At 37.9% G+C, this 26799-nt stretch overlaps 2 protein-coding genes across 5 annotated transcripts; both read right to left on the reverse strand.

The window, feature by feature from the left end:
- Nucleotides 1–272: 272 nt before the first annotated feature.
- Nucleotides 273–11330, reverse strand: CLEC9A (C-type lectin domain containing 9A). 3 transcript variants are annotated; one of them, XM_055394389.2, is made up of 6 exons: nt 11200–11330; nt 8974–9054; nt 5751–5897; nt 2287–2438; nt 1044–1165; nt 273–428 (listed from the first exon to the last, which is right to left on the reverse strand). In XM_055394389.2, the coding sequence occupies exons 1-6, from the start codon at nt 11288–11290 to the stop codon at nt 296–298; spliced, it is 726 nt and encodes a 241-aa protein (XP_055250364.2). In that variant the 5' UTR covers nt 11291–11330; the 3' UTR covers nt 273–295. The 3 variants fall into 3 exon arrangements, with proteins under 3 accessions (XP_055250364.2, XP_088693468.1, XP_088693469.1); XM_088837342.1 differs by lacking the exon at nt 273–428 and adding an exon at nt 435–571; XM_088837343.1 differs by lacking the exon at nt 273–428 and adding an exon at nt 441–578.
- A 5731-nt stretch (nt 11331–17061) lies between these two features.
- On the reverse strand, nt 17062–26543 carry CLEC1B (C-type lectin domain family 1 member B). Of its 2 annotated transcripts, XM_055394397.2 has the most exons (6): nt 26410–26543; nt 25494–25592; nt 24359–24472; nt 24047–24198; nt 20117–20223; nt 17062–17289 (listed from the first exon to the last, which is right to left on the reverse strand). In XM_055394397.2, exons 1-6 carry the CDS (start codon nt 26471–26473, stop codon nt 17145–17147), a joined length of 681 nt encoding a protein of 226 aa, XP_055250372.2. In that variant the 5' UTR covers nt 26474–26543; the 3' UTR covers nt 17062–17144. The 2 variants fall into 2 exon arrangements, with proteins under 2 accessions (XP_055250372.2, XP_055250373.2); XM_055394398.2 differs by lacking the exon at nt 25494–25592 and having other exon boundaries at nt 26410–26540.
- Nucleotides 26544–26799: the final 256 nt, after the last annotated feature.

A 26799-nucleotide genomic window follows, 5' to 3' on the forward strand; every position in this document is an offset into this window, starting at 1 on the left:
TGGAAATGATTTTTCTTCAGCTTGTTCTCCAATCTTTACAGTTTTGTCCTCTGTTGCTCCAAACCAATTTTATTCTTGGTAATGAATGTGAACAGTGTCAAAGAAACATCTGGAAAGCATTGAGAAATATTAGCAAGTATAAAGGCAAGATAGGTTTTGTGTCCCAGGTAGCTGGTTTTACAGCCCTTGCACTGGTTTAGTTCTGCACTGGCTCTTAGGCTCATTATTACAGGGTTTTGAAGGATCTGTTGCAAATATGATCATAATGGAGTGATCACTTTAAGTAAAATTTCTTTCAGGTAGAAGATCTTAGTGCGTACTTCTCACAGATGAAATATTTCCAAATGCTGCAGTTAGCAGAAGAAAGGTCGTTGTCTCTGAGGTATCCACAGACCTGATTAGTTGACTGGGGTCCCTGTCTTGGCAACCTGGAGTGGCAAGTCAGTGTATCTGAGGTTAGGTGTGGGCTGACGGAGGTGTTCTTTGAGCAATAAAATGAGAGATGCACAGCTTTTTGTTTTAATCTGTCACCCTCTTGTGGTAGTTTTTCCCTCCTTCTTCAATAACAGAGCTATGTTCTCAAAACGAAATGTGCAAATATTATTTCAACGAGCAGCATATTTTTAAAAATGCTTGAATACACAAAGATAAGCTCTAATTTCAAATCTCTTTTCTGACTCTGAATTTTCAAAATATGAAGGTGCTGCTAACCAGTCTCCCCGGTTCTTTCTGAAATATTACTATGGGAATTGCTTAAGTAGTACTCTCTCCATTCAATGATACAAAGGAAATGTACTTGATAATCACATAGTATCGTTCATTCAGACTTTCAGATTTTGATGTGAATGTGCTTGCGTGGGGCTGAGAAGGAGAAAGATTTAGAAGCCACGTAGTTACTCTTTATCTTGACTTGCATTCCAATCAAGCCTATGAAACTATCATGCTCATTATGTCTCCTGGAGGAAATGTAAGTTTTAAGATAACATGAATGGCTGATTCACCACCTGTGTCTAATTCCTGGACCATTTCCCTTAGAGACTTACAGGTCAGTGGAAGGAGAGGAGCCGTCCTGCCAAAGCCAAGGTTGGCTGGGCCCGTTCTGCGACAGTCCCACCCAGTAATCAAAGTTTCTTTTGATCTTCTTCAGGCTGCCCGTGATAAAGTCCTGTAAGAAACAAGACTTGAACAGTGAGCCAAGGTTGGAGTGGTACCCCAAAACAAGCAAAAAAGCTAACAAACTACCGTAAAATAGAAGTGTGGTATTTTGCCTCTACAAATGTAATTGGAACTTGAAGGCTGGAAAGGAGAAACTTTAAAGAAAGTATACTTTCCCCCTTATTGCTAAATGATCAAGGTGGTGTTAAAAACTATGAAAAAAATAGGCATCTGATATCAAAATAATTTTAATGGATTCAGAATTTGGCAGATAGTATATATATGTCTTTTCCATGATACATCAGTGTGAGAAATAGTTTAGAAGACTCCAGAAGCAACTTAACTTCAGGCATATTTTGTAGGAATAAATACTTCTAACTTTTGTAGCTTAATTTGCACAGAAAAATAGTGCAAACCCATAACTGCCATTTGCTAGTCCAAGTTGCTTTGGTTTATTATATATCCTTAACAAATTGTTCTATTATTCTTATAAAAATGAGCTTTAACTAATTACTGAATATAGCAGACATACATTTTTAATAAATTCAGAAATGTGTAACTGTGCTTTCTACTTCACACATAATTTATGGGTATAATGATTTCAAGGAAACATCTTACTCATTAAAATATTAGTAAACTAGGTTTAATGTCAATTAAACAGTTCATTTAGCAATGTTTATTTTCACAGATCTCTCCATTTCATGATGTCACCTCACTTTTTGTACTTCTACTTTTCTTGATAATTATATAATTGTTATAGTTTCGTATACCTCCCTAAAATAGTGAAAATTTAAATTTCAAACAAATTAAACATATATACAGTCATAATGTGTGCATATCTGGGAGTGGATTAGCATGTTACAAAATGGAATTTCTCTTGCTCCCTCCCCTTTTTTATTAACAAAGAACATAGAACAAACATATTGTCCCTGATTTCTGAATAACCAGCCTGTATTTTGTTTCTCCAATTAAAAGGAAAACAAGCCATGCCAATTCCTACTTTGAATATTAAACCTTTTTTTTCCCCAACAAATATACCATTGTACAGAGTATTAAGGAATTCTATGAGAATCAGTCTTTTCATTTCATCGGTATTTTCAGAATGATATGAAATCATAAAGCAGTGTTTACCATTTCTTCTTTGCTCTCTATTTGCAGAAGATCAGAGCCCTTCTTCCAACAATCCTCTCTACTAGTGTGCCAAATTTTCCAGCTTTCAAAGACATGGTAACAGCTTTCTCCATTCTGAATCCAGTTGTTTGGACAAGGGCTACAATTATGGGCTTCAAATATAAACATTTCATTAAAGTCATTGTAAAATTATTGGTAGCACATCTCTGCAAAAGAACCCCTTGTACTATCCCCAGTGAAGCTGAATTTCTTTCCATGGTCCCCAACTTTTTTGGCACCAGGGATCAATTTCGTGGAAGGCAATTTTTCCATGGACCTGGGAGTGGGGCATGGTTTTAGGGTGATTCAAGCACATTACATTTATTATGCATTTATTATTTTTTTTATTATTACATCGGCTCCAGCTCAGATCATCAGACATTATATCCCATAGGTTGGGGATCCCTGCTTTAACCCAATGGCTCATATGATGCAGTTCTCAGCAATTTAAGCTCCTTTGAAGCTGAATGCAGTAAGATTTGTACAATTACTTCCAAATGCAATAGATCTCTAAGAGTTTAAGATAAAATTAATTTGGGAATATTTTTCCCAGATTGTTTCTCTTCTATAATAGTTGATCTGATTATTCTATTTTTAGATATCTTTTCTTCTTTTAACCTTCCATCATTTACAATCTTCACTTGTTTGCTTACTGCTTTGTCTCCATTAATATTATTGGCCCAATTTAATTGAGAATGTACTGATTACAGGTGAGTAGAGTAGTAAGCCTCAAGTTGATGTTTAAATTCTGAGAGTCAAGCATAAAAATGTTTCTCATATAATGGAGGAACAAACAGTGCATCTTGAGAAGTGATTTTAAAATATGTAGGTGAGGAAAATTGAACAAGTGACCAATATGTTTAATTTAGGACTTTGATGTAACTAAGAAGTAAGTCTTAATGTTTCACCAGTTTTACAGAACTTATCTTAAGAAAAAAATATATTCATGAAAGAAGGATGCTCAGATGTGTAAAAGGGGAACCAAAGAGCAGGACTTGGACCAAGTGTTTCTAGAACAATTTTATAGAAGGAAAGACTCTGATACTTCCAGAACTGTAGTCTCCAGGGAAAAGCCTTCTACTTAGGGTCACTCAATAGTTCATTATCAGTTTCCATGGCCCACATGTCAAATTATTTAGGGCTTTTCAATATCCTTTGCTGCTGCTAAGTCACTTCAGTCGTGTCCGACGCTGTGTGACCCCATAGACGGAAGCCCACCAGGCTCCCCCATCCCTGGGATTCTCCAGGCAAGAACACTGGAGTGGGTTGCCATTTCCTTCTCCAATGTGTGAAAGTGAAAGTGAAAGTGAAGTTGCTCAGTCGTGTCCGACCCTTAGCGACCCCACGGACTGCAGCCTACCAGGCTCCTCCATCCATGGGATTTTCTAGGCAAGAGTACTGGACTGGCTTGCCATTGCCTTCTCAGCAATATCCTTTGAGAACAACTCTAATCAGTATCCTGAATATTATCAAAGTTATAGCATAAGCAGTGCTGACAATGGCAGTTGAAAGGCTGAGAACATGCTGGGTTTGAATTAATCTCCAAAATGGATTTTGTCACTGATTTAACTGATCATGTGACTGCGTGACTAAACAACAACGCTGATTAAGTAAGGTTGATGATTCAGAGGTGGTCCTAATCCATGCTTTCAGCAGTCCGTAAAACATTGTATTTTTTTATACAATTACTTGATTAAATCTCAGTTAGAAGGAACTACCTGGCTTATTGACAACTACTAAAATGATAGCAACTGTTAGAACTGGACATGGAACAACAGACTGGTTCCAAATAGGAAAAGGTGTACATCAAGGTTGTATATTGTCACCTTGCTTATTTAACTTATATGCAGAGTACATCATGAGGAACACTGGGCTGGAAGAAGCACAAGCTGGAATCAAGATTGCTGGGAGAAATATCAATAACCTCAGATATGCAGATGACACTACCCTTATGGCAGAAAGTGAAGAGGAACTCAAAAGCCTCTTGATGAAAGTGAAAGAGGACAGTGAAAAGGTTGGCTTGAAGCTCAACATTCAGAAAACGAAGATCATGGCATCTGGTCCCATCACTTCATGGGAAATAGATGGAAAAACAGTGGAAACAGTGTCAGACTTTGTTTTTTTGGGCTCCAAAATCACTGCAGATGCTGATTGCAGCCATGAAATGAAAAGACGCTTACTCCTTGGAAGGAAAGTTATGACCAACCTTTATAGTATATTAAAAAGCAGAGACATTACTTTGCCAACCAAGGTCCGTCTAGTCAAGGCAATGGTTTTTCCCGTTGTCATGTATGGATGTGAGAGTTGGACTGTGAAGAAGGCTGATCGCCGAAGAATCGATGCTTTTGAAATGTGGTGTTGGAGAAGACTCTTGAGAGTCCCTTATACTGCAAGGAGATCCAACCAGTCCATTCTAAAGGAAATCAATCCTGGATGTTCATTGGAGGGACTGATGCTAAAGCTGAAACTGCAATACTTTGGCCACCTCATGCGACGAGTTGACTCACTGGAAAAGACTCTAATGCTGGGAAAGGTTGGGGGCGGGAGGAGAAGGGGACGACGGAGAATGAGATGGCTGGATGGCGTCACCGATTCTGTGGACATGAGTTTGAGTGTACTCCGGGAGTTGGTGATGGACAGGGAGGCCTGGCGTGCTGTGATTCATGGGGTCGCGGAGAGTCGGACATGACTGAGCAACTGAACTGAACTGAACTGAACAGAGAAGTTAATTTTCTAAATTTTCTGTGTAGGTGTGAGAGTGTGTGTTCAGTTGTACCCGACTCTTTGTGAACCCATGGACTGCAGTTCACCAGGCTCCTCTGTCCATAGAATTCTCCAGGCAAGAATACTGGAGATACACATAAATTTGAGTGATTGGATAAAACATAAAATGCTGCTTTTTTTGTTTAATCTTACCTACTCATCTCACACATTACATTTTGACGTTTGACTATATATTTTCTTTTTTTCTGTTTCTTGGAACCTCAGTATGTTCCATATACTATTAATGTAATGTGGGATTCCCAGGTGGTGTTAGTGGTAAAGAATCAGCCTACAATGCAAGAGATGCAGAAGAAGTAAGTTCGATCCCTGAGTCAGGAAGATTCCCCTGGAGGAGGGAATGGCAACCCACTCCAGTATTCTTGCCCGGAGAATCCCATGGACAGAGGAGTCTGGCGGGCTACAGTCCATACAGTCACAAAGAGTTGGACACCACTAAAGTGACTTAGCATTGATGTATGTATAAATGACATTGAACTGAAGAGCAAATCAAAAGTATCTCTCTCCTATTTTTTATGAAATCCTGACTATAATTTACAGAGAAATATGTGTTGCTGTGGGTTTTTTGTTTTGCTGTTGTTGTTTTGAGGAACTGGTGTATACATTAGTACCTGCACAGTGAAAATTGATTTTATATCGATTACCTGAACTGAAAGACTGTTGCATTAAGGTTTGGCAATATGTCATCTGTAGGTTGGGGTTTCTCTTCCACTGTGTGAAGTTGAGCAGTGCTGTCTCCTGTTGGATGAGTTTTTCTTGCTGCTTCATTATAGTAGTGGACATCTGAAACACTTCAAACAATAACAACCATTCCTGATAAAATACTGACACATAACAAAATAAACCTTCAATGCAGACTGAAGAGAACTATATACTACTCATTATATTTGTGATTGAAAGCTACAAAGGATGTTTGTTTAGGTGTTCTGTCCTTTTATTTTATTGTGTTGTTAGCTTTTTGATATTGAGTTACATGAGCTATTTGTATATTTTGAAGATCAATCCCCTTATTGGTTGCTTGATTTGCAAATATTTTCTCCCATTCTTAGGGTTGTCTTTTAGTCTCATTTATGTCTTTCTTTGCTGTGCAAAAATTTTTAAGTCTCCTCTGTTTATTTTTGTTTTTATTTTCCTTACTCTAGAAGGTGGGTCAAAAAAGATCTTGTGATTTATGTCAAAGAGTGTTCTTGCCTATGTCTTCCTCTAAGTTTTGCATTGTTCAGCCTTACATTTAGGTCTTTAATCCATTTTGAGTTTATTTTTGTGTATGGTATTAGAGAATGCTCTTATTTCATTCTTTTACGTATAGCTGTCTGGTTTTCCCAATACCACTTATTGAAGAGGCTGTCTTTTCTCTAAGTGTATATTTTTGCCCCCTTTGTCATAGATTAGGTGACCATACTTTCATGGGTTTATTTCTGGGCTTTCTATCCTGTTCCATTGATCTATATTTCTGTTTTTGTGCCCATACCATACTGTATTGATGACTGTAGCTTTGTAGTATAGTCTGAAGTCAGGGAGTCTGATTCTTCCCTCTCCATTTATCTTTCTCAAGATTGCTTTGGCTACTTAGGGTCTTTTTTATTTCCATACAAATTGTAATTTTTTCTAATCATGTGAAAAATGCCCTTGATAATTTGATAAGAATTGCATTGAATCTGTAAATTGTTTTGAGTAGTATAATTATTTCACAATATTGATTTTCCAGTCTAAGAACATGGTATATCTCTCTATCTCTTGGTGTCATCTTTGATTTCTTTCTTTCATCAGTATTCTATAGTTTTGCCATCACTAAAAAATCTACAAACAATAAATGCTGGAGAAGATGTGGAGAAATGGGAACCCTCCTACAGTGTTTGTGGGGATGTAAATTGATACAGCCACTATGGAGAACAATGTGGAGGCTCATTAAAAAACTAAAAATAGAATTACCATATGACCTAGCAATCCCACTCCTGAGTACATACTCAGAAAAACCATAATTCAGAAAAACACAGGCACCCAAATGTTCATTGCAGCACTATTTACAATAGCCAGGATGTGGAAGCAATCTAAATGTCCATCAACAGAGGGATGGATAAAGAAGATATATACAATAGAATATTATTCAGCAATAAAAAGGAATGAAATAGTATCATTTGCAGAGACATAGATAGACCTAGAGACTGTCATACAAAGTGAAATAAGTCAGAAAGAGAAAAACAAGTATCATATAATATTACTTATATGTGGAATCTAGAAAAATGATACAGATGAACTTATGTACAAAGTGGAACTAAAGACAGATGCAGAGAAAAAACTTATGGTACTAAAGGGGGAAGGGGAAATGGGATGGATTGGAAGATTAGGGTTGACATACATACACTACAATGTATAAAATAAATGACTAATGAGAACCTGCTGTATAGCACAGGGAACTCTACTCAGTGCTCTGCGGTGACCTAAAAGGGAAGGAAATCTAAAAAAGAGGGGGAATATGGATACATATAGCTGATTCACTTCACAGTACAGCAGAAACTAATGCAACATTGTAAAGCAACTATATTCCAATTAAATTTTTTTAAAAAAAGCTACAAAGGATGTACAGCAAGAAAGCTCTTTGCCATCCCTGTTTCCTTACCCACTCAATCCCAGCCCTTTAATGCACTCAGATTTATCAATTTCTTTTTTATTCTTCCAGGGGTGTTTTGAAATTTATATGCAAATGAAGATAAAGTTCCCTCAATCTTCTTTACACAAATGATAACAATCTTTTTACATGGTTTTTCACTTTTCATTTGATCACTTAAAATGTATTTTTGACAGAATACTATGTTAGTACATAAAGAGCTTTCTATTGGATTCTGTTGTATGGATATATCATGATTGATTTTAATAATGCTTCATTGACTTTTACACTCTTTGTAATCTTTTGTTACTGTAAAAAGAAATACCTTAATGAGGAACCTCAGTTATACATAGTTTCACACATGTGTAAGTATATTTGTAAGATAAGTTAACAGGTCAAAGTTTTGTGCGTTCACATTGCATTAGATATTTCCAAATTACCTTCCATGTATCCTGATGCAAATTGCATAGGTTTGAATCTCCTTGACTTTTACACTACTACCACACTCACACTTCTGACACTTCTGTTCACCAAATGTATTGTCCCCATTCCACCTTAAACATACTAAATTGTACCTTGTCTAATATAAACTGAAAAGTTCATAATAAAATAATCTGTATAATTTAGAATAAATGTATATTAGAAAAGGAAGAGCATAGTACTGAAAACCTTCAAATTGCATACTTTGGCATATTAACATAATTCATAAATGGGATCATAATATAAGCAATTATTTGCATCATTTTCCCGAAAGAGACCTATGGTATTAGATTTGAGCTAAACAGCTTGCCATTGAACATTAAAAGTTATCAGTGGCATCCGAGTGCTTTAAAGAGTTACAGCTAATGAATGTCCCATAACTTAAATAAAGAAGTCATTATTTTATATCATTAATATTCATTTAGGTGTTTCTAACTGGGCTTCCCTGGTGGCTCAGAGGTTAAAGCTCTGCCTCCAATGTGGGAGACCCGGGTTCGATCCCTGGGTCGGGAAGATCCCCTGGAGAAGGAAACGGTAACCCACTCCAGTATTCTTGCCTGGAGAATCCCATGGACGAGGAAGCCTGGTAGGCTACAGTCCACGGGGTCGCAAAAAGTCGGACACGACTGAGCGACAGAACGGAACGGAATTGATTTATTTATCCATTTATAAGTTATGAAGTTCCAGTTAAAATGATGTGTATACTTCTATGTAATGCTACATGTAGTATGTAACCTATCTATCTATAGATTATTTTGAAGATATCTTTTTATACTTACATTTGATGCCCAAGAAAATGGAGGTTGCTAATGAGCCAATGCAGAAAATACATAAGATCACCGTCACAAGACACCATACTCCTAAATAAGGAATAGAGGCAATGAAATTGATTTAGAGAAAGTAGGGGAAAGAAGTGGGTCAGGAAAGGACTAAACTGAGTAAAATGAGGAGGTAACATTGTGATTGTGTGTAACAGGGAAAGGTGAACGCAAACTCTTTGAAATGCAAGTCATAACTTGGAAAAATGCCAGTTTGGACAGCTTTCACAATATACCTCTCTTATTCTTGTATGATACCACCAGCTCAGTAACTTGTTAGATGTATTTTCTTCCAATAGTCTTTTAGAGATGATAGCATACTAGGTAGTAGGCTTTAATTTTTGACAGCAAAAGGGCTGTTTCCAGGACTTTTGGGGAGTCCAGTGGTTCAGAGGGCTTCCCTGGTGGTTCAGAGGCAAAAACTCTGCCTGCAATGCGGTAGGCCCAGGTTCGATTGTTGGGTCAGAAAGATCCCCTGGAGAAGTAAATGGCAACTCCCTCCAGTATTCTTGCCTGAAGAATCCCATGGACAGAGGAGCCTGGAGGGTACAGTCTATGGGGTCTCAAAGAGTCAAACACGACTGAACTACTAACATTTTCACTTTCAGTGGTTAAGAATCCTCTTGGCAATAAAGGGGACACAGGTTCAATCCCTGGTCTGGAAAGATCCCACATGCCACGGAGCAAATAAACTCCTGCACCGCAACTACTGAGCCTGCTCTAGAGCCTGTGCTCCACAACAAGAGAAACCACTGCAATGAGAAGCCTGCACACCGCAACTAGAAAGTAGCTCCCACTGTCACAACTAGACAAAGTCCACGTGCAGCAAGGAAGACCCAGGGCAGTGCCCCAAAATAAATAACAAATAAATTAATTAATTTTAAAAAGCTGTCTCCAATCTCCTCTTCTCTGGTCAGTGTCATTTGAGCATGATTGAGTCAAAGGTATTTCCCTTTGAACATATGATTTTGGATAAGGAACATTTTTAAAGACAATTTTGCAACAATTCAGGGAGGGAAAATGAATGAGTGATTTGTTGTATTCTTAATGCTAGTGAGAGAAAAAAAGCATACAATTTATCTCTGGATAATGACGTAGGCTAAATAATGACTCTGCCCAAAATGCCTATGTTCTAATCTCTGGAACTGATAAATGTTTCCTTATGAGGAGAAGGAGACTTTAAATGTATAATTAAGTAAAGGATCTTTGAATGGGGAGATCATCCTGGTTTATCTGGCCCTTATAAGTGAGACATAGATCAGAGGAACCCACTGCCATAAAACAAAGGAAGCTAAGACACATTTGAAGATGTGCCACTGTAGTTGAAGATGGAAAAGGAGCCACAGGTTAAGGAAAGCAAGGATGCAACTCTAGAAACTGGAGAAGACAGGGAATGGTTTGTCCCCTAAAGTAGTGTTCCCCAATCTTTGGGCACCAGGGACAGGTTTCATGGAAAACGGTTTTTCCATGGACCAAGAAGGTAGGGATGGTTTTGGGATGATTCAAGTGCATTACATTTGTTGTGAACTTTATTTCTATTATTATTGAATCAGCTCCAATTCAAATCTCCAGTCATTAGTTCCTAGAACTTGGGGACCCCTCCCCTAGAGCCTCTCTATGGAAGGTAGCCCCATGACACCTTGGTTTCAATCCAGCAGAATCCATTTTGGACTTCTGATCTCTAGGACTGTAAGAAAATAAAGCTATGTTGTATTATGCCCCTAAGTCTGTTGTGATTTATTACCTAAACAAAAGGAAACTGATATAAATATTTTAAAGACAGAACTGACCCAGGCTGATGAGTGTTTACCACTATGTTTTTTCTTTTATTTCTTAGTATTTATCAGATAATTTACAGGATGTTTTTTTATGTGGGAGCTAAAATTACACAAACTATGTGAGTTCTTTCACTTATTTTCCAAATCCAGGAATTCTTTGTCTTTCCAGCGAGCGCGAGAGAGAAACCCAATGTACTATACATTTGTCAAGTCCATTTCTCTTTTCCTTTTTCACCTCTACTTAATCCTCCACTTTATTTCATTTTTAATATTAGCACATTCTGCATATTATTATACTTTTAAGTGGGTTATCTCAGATTATAAATATCACCTTGGGCTCATCATAGAACAGGAGAAAAGAAAACCCATAAACCACAAGGTCTTAGTGTAAGTAGTTAGAACTGGTTACCTGAATTTTTGGTGGAAGACAGATGTTTCTGATAAGGGTCTGATGCTGGAGTATCCCACTGAAGAGAGGTGTATGTTTCATCCTCCTGCATGTCTGGGATGCTTTGATGGATAAGGCAGTCTGCATGAGAGGCTGAGACAAATTCTCCTTTTGCAGTCAGGAGCAGATTAATGCAAGAACTGAAATTAGCCACCTTTTCACACCCCTGGGAAAACATGTTGAGTTTAAGGAATAGAATAGATGCATCTTCATCCAGAAAGTAGAAGTTTATGAAGTTTTAGCCAAAGCATAACTTGGTAAAGAAGGAAATGAGAAAGAAACTGAACCAATATGGCCAGTTACAGAAAAAGATTATTGCTCTGGTTTCTACAATGTAGCAGATGTTGAAGGTGATAGTACTGGATTACTCTTCAAGATGAAAAGGACAGAAAATCAGCTTATATTTGGGATAGAATGTGAAGATGAGGATGACTCACATAGGGCAAACCAGTTGGAAAGAGTTGTACATTACTGTACATCTTTAAAAAGGAAGCTGGGAAGGGATTTAATCCCTAAAATAAATGTGCACACTATATATTAGTTGGGGTGATGCAGTTGCTGTGACAAGTAAACCTCAAAATAGTTATTGTTTAACACAAAGTTTATTTCTCACTTACATAACATTTTGTTACCTAGTCCAAGGTCACTCTGCTCAGCACACAACAGGCCAATTAAATGACAGATGAAGTATTGAGGCAATGAATAGGAGAAGATGGCAGACAAATGTCTCAAAATAAGTATCTTATGGGGACTTAATACGAGGTTCTTTTATAGAACAGTTTCCAGGGATGAGGAGGTAAAATAAAAAAGGCCATCAATCTTACAAATATTTCCTGAAATGGCCAGTCTCTGTGGAGTGAGCATGGGGGATGTGTTCATTTCTTCCTTCTTGTAGCCATCCACAGGTGGACAGGGTCTCAAAAAAAGGTATTTTGGTTTAACATTCAGGCAGAGGGGCAGGGTTCCCCAAAGCAGGTTATTATGTGCGAACAGTATCCTTTTTTTCTTTTATTTGTTTTGATCATTGCTATTTTAATCTTAGACTCAATAATGCTAACATATGCATTTACTATTGTGCTATTTCAGTTGTTTCGCTGTGGAGGGGAGGGAGACTAGGGAAGGAGAGGATGTATGTATAATTATGGCTGATTGGCATTGTTGTATGGCAGAAACCAACACAACATAGTAAAAATTTTAAACATATTTTTAAAAGTAAAAGAAAAAAATTCAGCAAAGGGGGTGAAAAAAACAGAGAGAGAGAATACATTATCCTTGGGGGAAAAACATCCTTTTAGTGAACAAAGCAACAGGAAGCAAATGTTAAAATAAAAGATAACGGATCTGGCATGGAGTAAATTCTCCCCTGTAACAATTTTAGCTCCAGTAATCCTGGTTAATGGGCTTCCCAGGTGACTCAGTGGTAAAGAACCCACTTGCCAATGCTGGAGACACAGGAGATGGGAATTTGATCCCTCATCCAGGAAGATCCCCTGCAGAAGAAAATGGCAACCCAGTCCAGTATTCTTACCTGAAAAACCCAATGGACAGAGGAGCCTGGTTACTATAGTCCATGGGGTCACAAAGAGTTGGACATGACTTAGTGATTGAACAACAACAAATCCTAGTTAATGGGTAATTTTCTTCTGAATGTAGCCCTGCTCCTTCCGTCTTATGAGTGATTAAACTGTCCTACTTCTAGCCATTGGATAGAAAAGGAGAAGCTGGAAAATCTACAGCTACTTCTTAAAAGCCATGACCTTGAAGTACTGGGTATCACATTCACATCGACTAATAATGCCCATGTTTGGTTCTAAAGGTTGGGTCAGATCAACATAATTTTTGCCTGGCTGGCAAGATTTCTGTAGCAATTTCACTGTAGAAGGGAAGCATGAATTATTTAATGGATGGAGGGTTGTTTCTGCCACATCCTGTGACTACAGTATTGGTATTGAGAAACTTGATACTTTAATCATCATTCGTATATTGGCCATTTGTCCTCGTGGCCAAAAGTCATGTCTTAGTAATTTACAGTCTGCAAATCCCAACTATCTGCAAAATTCTCTTTTGTTTCAGTGTCTCACTGGATCAATCATTGACCTCTGTAACAGAAGAAATCAAAGGGCACGCTCCAGGGGTCATTTGAGGGCATTTAACAAGGACACTTTTATAAAGTTTTGGGAAGGATTAGGGGACTCATTGGAAAAGACCATGATCCTGGAAAGGATTGAGGGCAAGAGGAGAAGAAGCAACAGAGGATGAGATGGTTGGATGGCATCACTGACTCAATGGACATGAGTTAGAGCAAACTCAGGGAGATAGTGAAGGACAGGGAAGCCTGGAGTGGTACAGTTCGTGGGTCACAAAGAGTCAGACACAATTCAGTGGCCGAACACCCACAGCAACAAGGGAACCAAAAATGGGTGGTGAAATATGTATTGGTGAGTTATTATCATCCCTGGGCCTGTAAGGTTAAGGAAAGGATGTTTGTTGGAACTTTTTGACCTATCTGATAAGGTCATGGCCTAAGATACAGAATATGCAGCCTTTGCCAAACTACAGCATGATAGGAGAAAGCCAGTGGAATAAACACCAGGACCATTCTCTCCGTTCACCCCGTGAAATTGCTATTACATCCCAAAAGTTGAATTAACTGGAAATCAGAGGCCAAGATTTCCCAGATATTGCTGTATATTTGAGTTCTGCCTCCCAAGGTGTATGATGGGACCAAGAGTATCTCCAGAAGCAAAAGGAGAACATTCAGCAAATTCTCCAAATATTTCATATGATTTTCATGTGACCTGAGATTGTGACATAGAAAATAATGTGACTTAACTCTCTTCAATCAATCTTTTCAATGGGGGCAGTTTCTATCTTGAGGTGACAAAGAGGAAGAAACAATAAACACAAAAAATATGCATTAAGAGTCATGTCAGGAATGAAGAAATGGACCTTCGGTAACAGACATTAATTTCCAGGGGCTCTCAAATTTTATCCTCACTAAATATCAAGCTCAGAAAGATCTAGTTTGTTCCCAATATGGTATATTCTCTGATAAGTCTCTTTGGGAAAAACACTGGGCTCTCTTAACCAAAGATTAATATGTTACTTGTATTACTTTTGATGTTTGTAGTCATACTGTCTTATTTATTATTCCAGGTACTGTTTTGAAGGTCTTTTACATGCATTACTTTGATTCTCACAGCAGCTCTGTGAAATAGTTACTGTTATTAGTATGTTGTAACTAAACTGCAAATAGAGGCATGGACAAGTCAAAATATTTACCCAAATTCATTCACGTATTAAGTGGAAGAGTTAGTGTGTAAACTGGGTAAGCTGATCACAGAAACTGTGCTACTAAAATCCAAGCTATTCTGACTTCATGTACAAGAGACTTTTGGTATGAGTATCAGATATAAAGAATCTTTGTAGGTATGGTTTGACTGGTTTACATTTTTTAATTATAATTTTCCATCCACTAAAATATTATTCTTTACAATTCAGTCATATATAGTGATATAAAATCTGTGCTTTTCCACTGGGAAGAGATAAAACAAATTGCAGACATATGGCTGATCTTTGGAACTAATAATTTGGTTTTCTCAATTATTAGTTCCAATTTGTACTCTCTAAATGGAAAAGTGAAAATAGGAAAATAATGACATTATTCTCCAAAGCCAAATCTCAAGATATTTGAAGTAGCAACAGAATCCTTAGTAATTTTGTTTTTCTTCAGTGTCCCTCCCCCTGCCAAATCTGCTTGTTTATTGATTATTTAAAGCAAAACAATCAAGTGTCTTTGGATGTCAGATTCCAAAGCTATAAAAGTTACACATATTTGCTGAGTATTTATTATATTCTTGGTACTCTGCTCAATGCTTTACAGACTATATTAAATGATCCTCACAATTACTTTATAAGTAGGGCAATAATATTAAACTCATTTCATAGGTGAATAAACTGAATTTTAAAGAGACTAACCAATTTATCAAAAGGCAGATAGCAAATAAGTTGTAAAGTAGTGTTTTTCAAGATGTATTAAAGGATATTTGTGTCAGAATTAAGTTGGAGCACTTATTAAAAACATAGGACTCTGGGTTATCACAGAGCACCAAGCTGAGTTCTCTGTTCCATATAACAGATGAGTGAAACTGGATGGGAGGGAGGCTTAAGAGGGAGGCAATACATATAGCTAATTCTCTTCATTGTACAGCAGAAACTAATACCACATTGTAAGCAATTATACTCCAATAAAATAAAACAAGAAACAGGACTCTTTCTTCTCAACCTTCCCACTGAGTACCATAACTATTTGTGTTTGAACTTCTGCATGTTTCAACAAGCACCTTAGCTGAGATTTTGAGAATCATGTTTGTAAATTTTAATACCACAAATTTAAGAAGAAAGAGTACCTTTAGGGAAGCTGTGAAAAGAAATGAAAATTTTGCCTGTTATCCTGTTAAAGGGTGCCTCTCTCTCCACATATCTATAAATATTGCATGAGTTATTCAGCAAAAACCAAACCCAGGACTGTCAGGAAAAGAACTAGATAAAGCATTTGTGCTTGCTGTTCAACTAGCCTGTGAACCTTGCATTTACTCATTTTCAAGCCCCATTTGTTTTCTTGAAAACTTTTTCTTCTCTTGGACAGAAAATTATTGCTATTGAGTCTGACCAGAGGTAGACTTTGAATAGAAATTATATATTTGTATAGTGTTTTACTGATTGCTGTGCTTTCTAAGGAACTGCCTCAAGCAATGAAAAGCAAATATTTTTGCTTTTTATGAGCCAGGAGCTATGCTTGAAGGCATAGAATAAAAATTAAGAACAACATTACGTTTGCTTTCATGGAATTTCTGATATAATTAATGCTCTGAGGTTTTATTTTAGGTTGTAGGACTGTGAGGTACATGATGAGTGTTATCTTATTTTTAAATATGAGAAAATGAAAGTTAAGAGGCTACATGACTGGTCCATGGTTGTACTTGGGTGACCATGCCATCTAAATTATTCTGATTCCATCCATGTCTCTAGAGACTATCATACAGATCAAAGTAAGTCAGAAAGAGAAAAACAAATATTGTATATTAACGCACATATGTGGAATCTAGAAGAAAGTATAGATGATCTTATTTGCAAAGCAGAAATAAAGACACAGCTGTAGAGAACAAACATACGGACACTAATTGGGGAAATGGTGGGTGGGATGATTTGGAAGATTGGAATTGATGTATTTGCACTATTGATACTATGTATAAAATAGATAACTAATGAGAACCTACTGTGTAGCACAGGGAATTCTACTCAGTGCTCTGTGGCTACCTAAATGGGAAAAAAGGGAATATACGTATGTGTAGAGATGACTCACTTTGCTGTACAGCAGAAACTAACACAACATTGTAAAGCAACTATATTCCAATAAAAATTAATATAAAAATAAATAATTCTACTGATTCCAAGTTTAGTGTACTTTTTCTTACCTTATACTGTCCTTCAAACTTAGATATTTTGCATAGCTTAAGTCATTGAAGCCCTAACTTTTCTTGTTTCAAAGTAAAATGTATGTATTTATGTCTGAAGATGCAGTGAATCACAGTGTTAATATCTTGTGATAATTAGGAATGGAAGAGAAAGAGAATGAAAATTAATGGAAACAGAATAATTGGGAAACAAATGGTGGGTTCACACACTGGCTTCTGGATGTTTAAAGAAGGCACTAGCCTATTCCTCAGTATAAAGGGCTATATAAAGAAGGAACTACGTGTTGTTGGTAGGATAGATAATGCAAAGATGACTCCCAGCAGAAAAAAAGGGAAAAACAGGCAATTCTGTGGCTAGTGGTTCCTTCACCCAGATCTTTTATTGTACAATCAAGCACTTATCTGTGACATTCTGCCCCTGTCTTTGCATTAAAGTAGTTGTTCTACCTTTACTACGCCTGCTTTCCTTTCACATATTAAGTAATGTCTATTCTCACAGAAGGTAGGGTGAATTTTTCCGTTATGAAAATAAGCACAGTTCATATTTTCTGTTCCAGTTCCAGAAAGCTTCAACCTGTGAAGGGAAGAGGCAGAATGGGTGCTTAGCTCCTTTGAAATCTAAATAAATAATCAGCAATCAAACTCTGGGTCTGGGCTTCTCTCATGGCCCAGATGGTAAAGAATCTGCTTGCAATGTAGGAGACCCAGGTTCAATCTCTGGGTTGGGAAGATGTCCTGGAAAATGGAATGGCAACCCATTCCAGCATTCCAGTATTCTTGCCTGGAGAATTCCATGGACAGAGGAGCCTGGCGGACTACAGTCCATGGGGTCTCAAAGAGTCAGACGCAACTGAGCAACTAGCACTCAGTCAAACTCTGTATGAAGTAGTTTGTTGCACAAAGTGAAGATAAGAAGTATGAGGGAAAAAAATAAAAAGCAACATTCAGATCTTTGAGGAACTCCCAGCCTGCTTTGGAGTATAAAGTATGTACATGTGAATAACACAATAGCAGTTCAATATACCTTAAGATTAAGTAGAATTGAACAGTAGGTACAATAAGAGTCCAGAGGAAAAGATGGATGGGGATCTGAAATGATGAGAAAGACTTTACTTTTTCACCTTTTCATGGAAGATCATGCTTTAGTTCTGTTTTGAAAGAAGGGCAGGATTTAGATAGAGAGGAACCCTGTCTGACAAATACCTACACAGGGTGGAAATGAGCTCAAGGAAAAGTAAGTCGATTAGTTATTTTTGAAATGAGGATTTATGTTACAGGATAACAGATATAAGACTGCATTATAATTGCTTGTTCACTTTATATTTCCTGCTACACTGCTATAACAAGAGAACAAAGAATGGATATTTATTAATTCATTTGCCAATATCTATGGGATACCTAGGTGGCTCAGTGGTAAAGAATCCCCCCTGCCAATGCAGAAGACTCAGGAGACTCAGGTTCAATCCTTGGGTCAGGAAGATCCCCGGCAGGAGGAAATGGCAACCTACTCCAGTATTCTTGCCTGGAGAATCCCAAGGACAGAGGAACCTGGTGGGCTACAGTCCATAAGGTCACAGAGAGTCCGACATGACTGAGTTAGTTCAAGCACAAGCATGAGCATAGGATACCTGCTGCTGCTAAGTCGCGTCAGTCGTGTCCAACTCTGTGCGACCCCATGGACTGTAGCCCACCAGGCTCCTCCGTCCATGGGATTTCCTAGGCAAGAGTACTGGAGTTGGGTGCCATTGCCTTCTCCACATAGGATACCTACTACATGCCAAAGTTGTTCATGTGCTGCTAACAGATTGATAAACAAAACACAAGGTCTTTTATACTGGGGAACTTACATTGTAGTGAGGGAATGTTGGTAAGAAGCAAAAAAATAGAAAATTTTAGAGAATAGTAAAAGTAATAATGGTGATGTGATAAAAGTGTGATGTGATAGACTTGAGTGGACGTGGTGGAGGGAGGCTAGTTTAGTTTGGGTAATTAAAGATGGTCTCATTGAGAAAATGATGTTTAAACAGACTTGAGTGACAAGAGGGAGCCTGCCATGAAGGAGGTCATTCTAAAAGGAAACAACAGGCACAAAACCCTAAGACTACAAAACATGTTTAATTTATTGAAAGAACAGAGGGGTCACCAGTGTGCCTGCACTATTGTGAAAAGGCAGCGAGTGATAAATGTAAAGTCCAGATCTATGAAGAAGCTTGTTTCTACTCCTAGTATTCTTGAGTCCTGTCCATAATAAAAACTTAATGTTTCTGTCGAAGAAATTAATTAAAAATTAAGTAATGATCAAATTATGCAAGTTTTGGTTGTCAGTTTACATTTTAAATGGAGAGACATTGCACAATGTGAACAAAAGGTGACTAGAGATTAGAAAATCATATTAAATAACTCAGTGTAATTGATACTTTTGCCTGGATTGTCTGTAGAAGGTTAGAGCCTTTTGACATGGACTTTAGAATCCTCTTGTGATTGATAATGTGCCTGATTCTTGGAGATCTCTGAGGTAGAAAGTGAAACTTGTTCAGTCATGTCCGACTCTTTGTGACCCCATGGACTGTATAGTCCATGGAATTCTCTAGGCCAGAATACTGGAGTGGGTAGTCTTTCCCTTCTTCAGGAGATCTTCCCAACCCAGAGATTAATCTCAGGTCTCCCACATTGCAGGTGGATTTCTTACCAGCTGAACCACAAGGGAAGCCAAGAATACTGGAGTGGGTAGCCTATCCCTTCTCCAGAGGATCTTCCTGACCCAGGAATTGAACCAAGGTTTCCTGCATTGCAGGTGGATTCTTTACTAACTGAGCTATCAGGGAAGTCCCCTAAGGTAGAAGACAAGGGAAAATGATACTGAAAAGTCAAAAAAAAACTCAAAGTAAGATGCTCCAACCATAAATCATAAGGATGAAAATTTTGTTCTCAAAATATGTTAAGAGAATCAGATCAAGCTACAAAAACAAAACAAAACCAAACACACATGTAAAATGTTCAGTGGTAAAGTTAAGGGTAGAAACCAGTGGGAAAAATGTATCAGGAACAGAGGTGGATTTCAACTTAGATGAAGAGCACAGAATGGGAGAGTCGGAAGGCAGAATCTAATTGCAAGCGCTCTCTTGTTAGGACTGCTGCTGCTGCTGCTAAGTCACTTCAGTCGTGTCTGACTCTGTGCGACCCCATAGACGGAAGCCCACCAGGCTCCCCCATCCCTGGGATTCTCCAGGCAAGGACACTGGAGTGGGTTGCCATAAGTAACTCAGTCACCACTTTTGTAACACACAATACAACATAGAGCCACTTCCCAACTTTTAAGTAACTTTTACTCAAGAGCAGAGAAGATCTCAGGAATAAAAATTCCTAGCTATGCCTTGTATTCTGATTGTCCAATGACTTACACAGTTTTGGCAGGAACTGAGCCGTCTTCCCATCTCCAGACGTCACTGGATTTCTGGCGGGACAATCCAATCCAACGAATTAATCCAGTCCTGCTATTGAGATATTGCTATTGCAAACACAAATAATTATAATGGTCAGAGTGTTTCTACAGTTTTTATAACAGCATAAAGGAAAAACTTCATGATAAGACTCTGGATAAAACAATGGATTTTATATGTCTATATTAATACTAATTGATTATATTTGATATTTAGAATTATACCAAGTTTACTTGTTTTAGCATAAAAATACTTGTAGGATACAGGGAAAAACTGTAAACAAGATTGATAATATTCTAATAGCCCTATATGTTTATCTTCCATCAATTGAAGGTTAAAATCCCAAATAAAGTACCACATATGAGAAGGAAAATGAAAAATACATTGTTGATAAAATTTTATATTCCCTAGAATTAAGCTCTGCTTGCTTTGGTTTCATTGCTTAGCTTGTCTACAAAATCTTCATATAGAAATATCGATTTTTTTAGTTGACTGGATAAAAGAGATGTCTTTCTCAAAGGGACTTACAAATGACATACATCTATTATTTTTTTACTTTGAAATTATCTCTATTTACTATACTATATGGGCTTCCCTGGTGGCACAGTGGTAAACAATCCACCAACAATGCAGGAGACAGGGGTTTGATACCTGGGGTTGGGAAAGAGCAACCCACTCTAGTATTCTTGCCTGGGAAATCCCATAGACAGGCACCTGGCAGGCTATAGTCCATGGGGTCTCAAAGAGTCGGAAATGACTTAGTGGCTAAACACAGCAATACTTATTTATTTTGTTCATTGCCTATTGCTCCAACTGCAATAAAGTTCCATGAAGCTAAGAATTTTTGTAGGTTTTATCAATTCATAGGTTCAAGTTCTGGAATTTGTTGAATTAGTGGATGGATTTGTTGAATTAATGGGTGGATTAATCAATCAATCTATCTATGGGTAACAAAATTAGAAGAAAGTCAAATGTTCATGTACTTGCATACCTCCCAGGAAAATATAGAGGAGAACATGTTCTTGGCAAATAAAAATGGCTTGAGCATCTTGGCAGGAACATAAAACACAAGATGGCATTCCATGAGAGAGATTTCGTGAGAGTATTTTTTAAATGTGAGCTACCTGTCATGTTTCTGTTAACTTTTTTTCTTTAAAATACCTCCACATTATATACTTTACTATAGAATTGACAGATAGATTCTACCTGAAATTCTGCCCAAAATTCAACTATTTTTTATTCCTCCAAAATTACATTACTTCTTTTAATTGTACATCTTCAACCTGATATTGGCCTATAGTAATAAGACTTGAGAAGTCATGTTTAATCTCCAATTAACCTCCTTGTAATATCAATCCTGGGTGTTCATTGGAAGGACTGATACTAAAGCTGAAACTCCAATACTCATGATGAGTTGACTCACTGGAAAAGACTCTGATGCTAAGAAAGGTTGGGGGCGGGAGGAGAAGGGGATGACCGAGAATGAGATGGCTGGATGGCATCACCGACTCTGTGGACATGAGTTTGAGTGAACTCCGGGAGTTGGTGATGAACAGGAAGGCCTGGCGTGTTGTGATTCAGGGGGTCGCGGAGAGTCGGACACGACTAAGCGACTGAACTGAAGTGAACTGAACTGAATAGAATTGAGATTATAAGCCACTCTCTTATTTTGTCTGATTTGAAAGAAATTAATTTATCTGAATATCTTCTCTATAAGTCTGAGCCCACAAAAAGAGCAAATATGTGGTACGGGAACTTAGAACAACAGGACATACAAATAAGCATGAACGTCACTGGGTTAATTTCCTCTTTTCTGGTCCATTACTGGTTATTTCAGCTCTCAGTAAGGTAAAAGTCAATTTTGTTGATTACTTATAGCAGTTCTGTAGAAATATTGCCTAAATATTTGAATTCTACTGAATCTCTTTCTGCACAGAGCGCAAATCCTGATCTATTCCAATTTATATTTGATTTCTTTTTAATATGCAAAAATGTGAATAATTACTATATTCAAATTGTGGGATAAATACAATAAACAATTTCTGCCTTTTAAAAAATATGTGCTTTCATGTACATGTATGGCTGAGTCCCTTACTGTTCACCTGAAACTGCACAACATTGTTTATCGTCTATACCTCAATACAAAATAAAAAGTTTAAAAATATGCACATATATATATATATATACACACACACATATATATATATATATACATATGTGAGAGTCTCTTGATTAAGGTGAAAGAGGAGAGTGAAAAAGCTGGCTTAAAACTCATCATTCAAAAAATGAAGATCATGGCATCCAGTCTCATCACTTCATGGCATATAGATGGGGAAATGATTTAAACAGTGAAAGACTATTTTCTTGGACTCTAAAATCACTGCAGATGGTGACTGCAGCCATGAAATTAAAAGACACTTGCTCCTTGGAAGAAAAGCTATGACAAACCTAGACAGCTTGTTAGAAAACAGACATTGCTTTTCTGACAAAGGTCCATCTAGTCAAAGCTATGGTTTTTGCAGTAGTCATGCATGGATGTGAGAGTTGGACTGTGAAGAAAGCTGATGGTTGAAGAATTGATGCTTTTGAACTGTGGTGTTGGAGAAGACTCTTGAGTCCCTTCTGCAAGGATATCAAACTAGTCAATCCTAAAGGAAATCAACCCTGCATATTCATTGGAAGGCCTGATGTTGAAGCTGAAACTCCAATATTTTGGTCACATAATGCCAGAAGCTGACTCACTGGAAAAGACCCTGATGCTGGGAAAGATTGAAAGTGGGAAGAGAAGGGGTAACAGATGGGATGTCATCACTGACTCAAGGGACATGAGTTTGAGCAAGTTCTGGGAGATGATGGATAGGGAAGCCTGGCATGCTGCAGTCCTTGGGGTCGCAAAGAGTCAGACCGACGGAGTGACTGAACAACAATGTTTTGACAAACTGTTATTGGGTAGAAGGGAAACTCCAAGTGTTGGCTCCTGGCTTGCTCCCAAGATTTACAAAAAGAAAAGTTACATTCAATAAAAAAGGGAGAGTGCAGTAGTGGATGTGAATGTGTTTTGCTTGGAAAGAGCTTTTGTTAGAAGCTGTCAAAGAGGGAAATGTGGAAGAGGAGAAATGTTTTAAAATGTTTTCAACTGTGTCAATAACATCCATCACCACAATTCCTCCCACCACCTCCTTTCCCCTGCTTGGTATGCATACATTTGTTCTCTACACCTGTGTCTCAATTTCTGGTTTTCAGATTAGATCAGCTATACCATTTTTCTAGATTCCACATAGCACAGGGAACTCTACTCAATGTACTGTAATGACCTGAATGGGAAAGAAATCCCAAAGGGAAGGAATACATGTATACACAGAGCTGATTCATTTTGCTATGCAGTAGAAATTAACACACTATTGTAAAACAAAGCAACTGTACTCCAATAAAAAATAATTTAAACTATTAATTTAAATTAATAAGACTATGTCTGGGAGAGTCTGTGAAAAGACAGAGTTTGTACCATTGTTCATTCAAAGAGTCAACAACTTAGCGAAAACTGAGGAGGCATGTTATGTTGGGATAACACTGATATTTCTATTCCACAATCATATTGAGTTTCTTTATACTTTCAGATTCTTTTTTGAATTCATAAACAGAGTAAAGGAAACTAAGAAATTATCTTAACTTTTGTTGCCGAGATAATACCAGAACTCAAAGTTTCGTTAGTTCTATTTCAGTACTTTCTACTCTCAAAGGTTGTAATTTTTACCGAGCTTGATAAACTTCTCAGATGAGAAAAAACGGGACAACATAGACATGCGAATAAAAGAAAAGTAGTGTAGATTTGTCTCCTTTGAGATTGTCTCCTTATGACTCCCAAGATATATGACACAGAAATATCCTTACCAGGATGCCCTTGCTGGTGATCTTCACAAGAGTAGCATTTACACTAATACAGTACTTCTTACTCTCTTCCCATGTCAGGTTGTGCTTGAAGAATCCATAGCAACTGTCTCCATAGTATCGCCAGTGTGTGTCACATGGGTTGCATTTATGACCTTGAGGAGAAACCAAGCATAGGATCCCTTTCATTCTGAATTAAGTTTACCTTTTCCTCATCTTCATTGTTTCCTGCATACCTCAAGATTCATTACAAATAGCATAAAAAAAAATACTCCAGAGTTAGGGGAGATGAAGAGGCTACCAACCCATACTTACTTTCCTTTTTTCCTGATAGTTGTATTAAATCTTGGCAGAACTTCTTTGCTAACAGTTTCAGAGTTCCTGAGAGATTTTCATTCTCGGCTTGTAGGTAGTTTTGCTGCATGACAGCTAGATGTAAACATTACATAATCATTTGTAATTAGGATAAAAAGGGCGATGCAAAAAATGTCCTCTCTATGAACTTTAAATTCAGTAGAGGTGTCAATCTATGACGTACGTACTGGATACATGTGAGTAGTGTGTGTATGTGTGTGCTCAGTCACTCAGTTGTATCCAACTGTTTGCAAACTAATGGACTGTACACCACTCAGTTCCTCTGTCCATGGAATTTTCTAAGCAAGAATACTGGAGTGGGTTGCCATTTCCTCCTCCAGGAGATATATGAGTAGTTGAGTGCTGAAAAGTGATCAGGGTAAAATGGGTATAAAGAACACATTAAGTACTGTGCAGAATGGCAGCTGAGGGTTCTTCAAAAATTAAAACAAAAAATAAGAGAACTGTCAATACTTGAAGGAGATAATCACAAGTAAGAACATGCCATGATCAAATCATATGCCCAGATCAGCTATTTTGACCTTTCCTTAAACACGAATGACCTCTATTATTATGCTTCCACGTAATACCAGAATATTCATTCTTGTTGTGCTCAAAGTACTGTGACATTGAAATCAATCAAAGGTGGTGAATGAAACATTCTAAAATATCTTATGGAAAAATAAACAGTATATGAACAATTATACATATTTTTTATTGTTTATTAGCTCAGTTAAGGCTGACTCTTTTGAGATCCCATGGACTGCAGCTCACTGGGCTCCTCTGTCAATGGAATTTCCCAGGCAAGGATAGTGGAGCGGGTTGTTATTTCCTTCTCCAGGGGATCTTCCTGACCCAAGGATTGAATCTGACTCTTCCACATTGCAGGCAGATTTTTTAAGCCCAATTAATGTAATCTAAAATTTAATTTTAATCAGAAGGTAAAGGTCAGAATTCTCCCTTACTGAGAGCATCCTGGCCCCTAAGCATAGGATGATTGGTGTGGTGACAAATATACAGATAGTGACCATTAAGCTTAGTGACATACACCAGGACACTTAGGTATGTCACATCATTGGGAAAAGTCAATACTTACACATAAGCCCCAGAGCCACCAGCCCAACAACCATCCCCACGCATAAGACCAGCAGAGTCAAAGCCATCACACGCCACAAAGAGGAGGAAGCAGGTTCCACTGTGGGCATACAATAAAGATGTCAGAGGGCAGGCAACTTGGCATAGCTATGGGACAGCATCACCTCATCCCTGCCCTGTCAGGATTCTCCAAGTGATATAAACTGCTTCTTCGGTCCATCTTGCTTTGCTCCCATGGTGATCACCAACAGTAAACACAACCCGCTCCATTCCCACTCCCACTGGACTTCTCTCTGAGTCAGAATGTAACTAGCTGCTAAGGTCTTATGTGTTTGTCTTTGTTTTGTGCCCAACCAAAAAAACAATTGTGGTGATAAGCAACAACTATAGAATCACACTCATTTGCTGACATCTTAGAAAATGGAATTTCTGAACATTCTCTTCTCTTATCCCCTAGATTTCTATTTCCTCCACATTTAACTCTGTAAGCCTTAATATAATGTGCCCTGCTTGTATCCTTTGTTGCTTATGTGAAGTGTGAAGTGTTAGTCACTCAGTTGTGTCCAACTTTAAGGGCTGTAGCCCACCAGGCTCTTCTGGCCATGGAATTCTCCAGGCCAGAATAGTGGAGTGGGTTGTCAGGCCCTCCTCCAGGGGATCTTTCCAACCCAGGGACAGAACCCAGATCTCCCACATTGCAGGCAGACTTGAACGACTGAGTCACCAGGGAAGACCTATGTTGTTTATATTCTAAGTAAATCTGAGTTTATGCAGATACCACCTAAATGCTGTTGGGAGAAAAGTTCATTCAAAAAAGAAAACAAAACTATACATGCTATCACTAGTAGAAAAAAGGACACTAGGGTAGAACCATTTCAATAGTTCATTTGCAAATTGCTGGCTCTGGGGGTTCTTACCTGAAGTCAGAGCTGGTTTTTGAGCTTTAATATTTAAGGTGACATATCCATCTTCATCCTGCATGGCTTTCCCTGGGCTGCAAGTGAGTTCAGTGTTCAATGGCTTCACAAAATGTGTCCACTCTGGTGATTTCAATGTCTACCCGCCTGTGATTCTCCTCTGTCTGCTAAGTTGGAGCACATGAATTGGGGCACATGGTTGTTTTTTGTTTCTTTCCAGGAAGCCCTTTGATAGCTACTCAGAGATACACGGACCTTGAACACAAAAACACGAAAATAATAACTTGCGGTAAAGGAGTAGATATGGCATTTGTTTCCTGTTTCCTTAGCTTCCATTCTGAATCTTCCATCATGTATATCCTTTCAAAGAACAAAAGTTTATGCTTCATC

This window comes from Moschus berezovskii, chromosome 6, assembly GCF_049115385.1.
Source record: "Moschus berezovskii isolate FMDL1 chromosome 6, NW_MosBer_1.0, whole genome shotgun sequence".
NCBI classification, from domain to species: Eukaryota; Metazoa; Chordata; class Mammalia; order Artiodactyla; family Moschidae; genus Moschus; species Moschus berezovskii.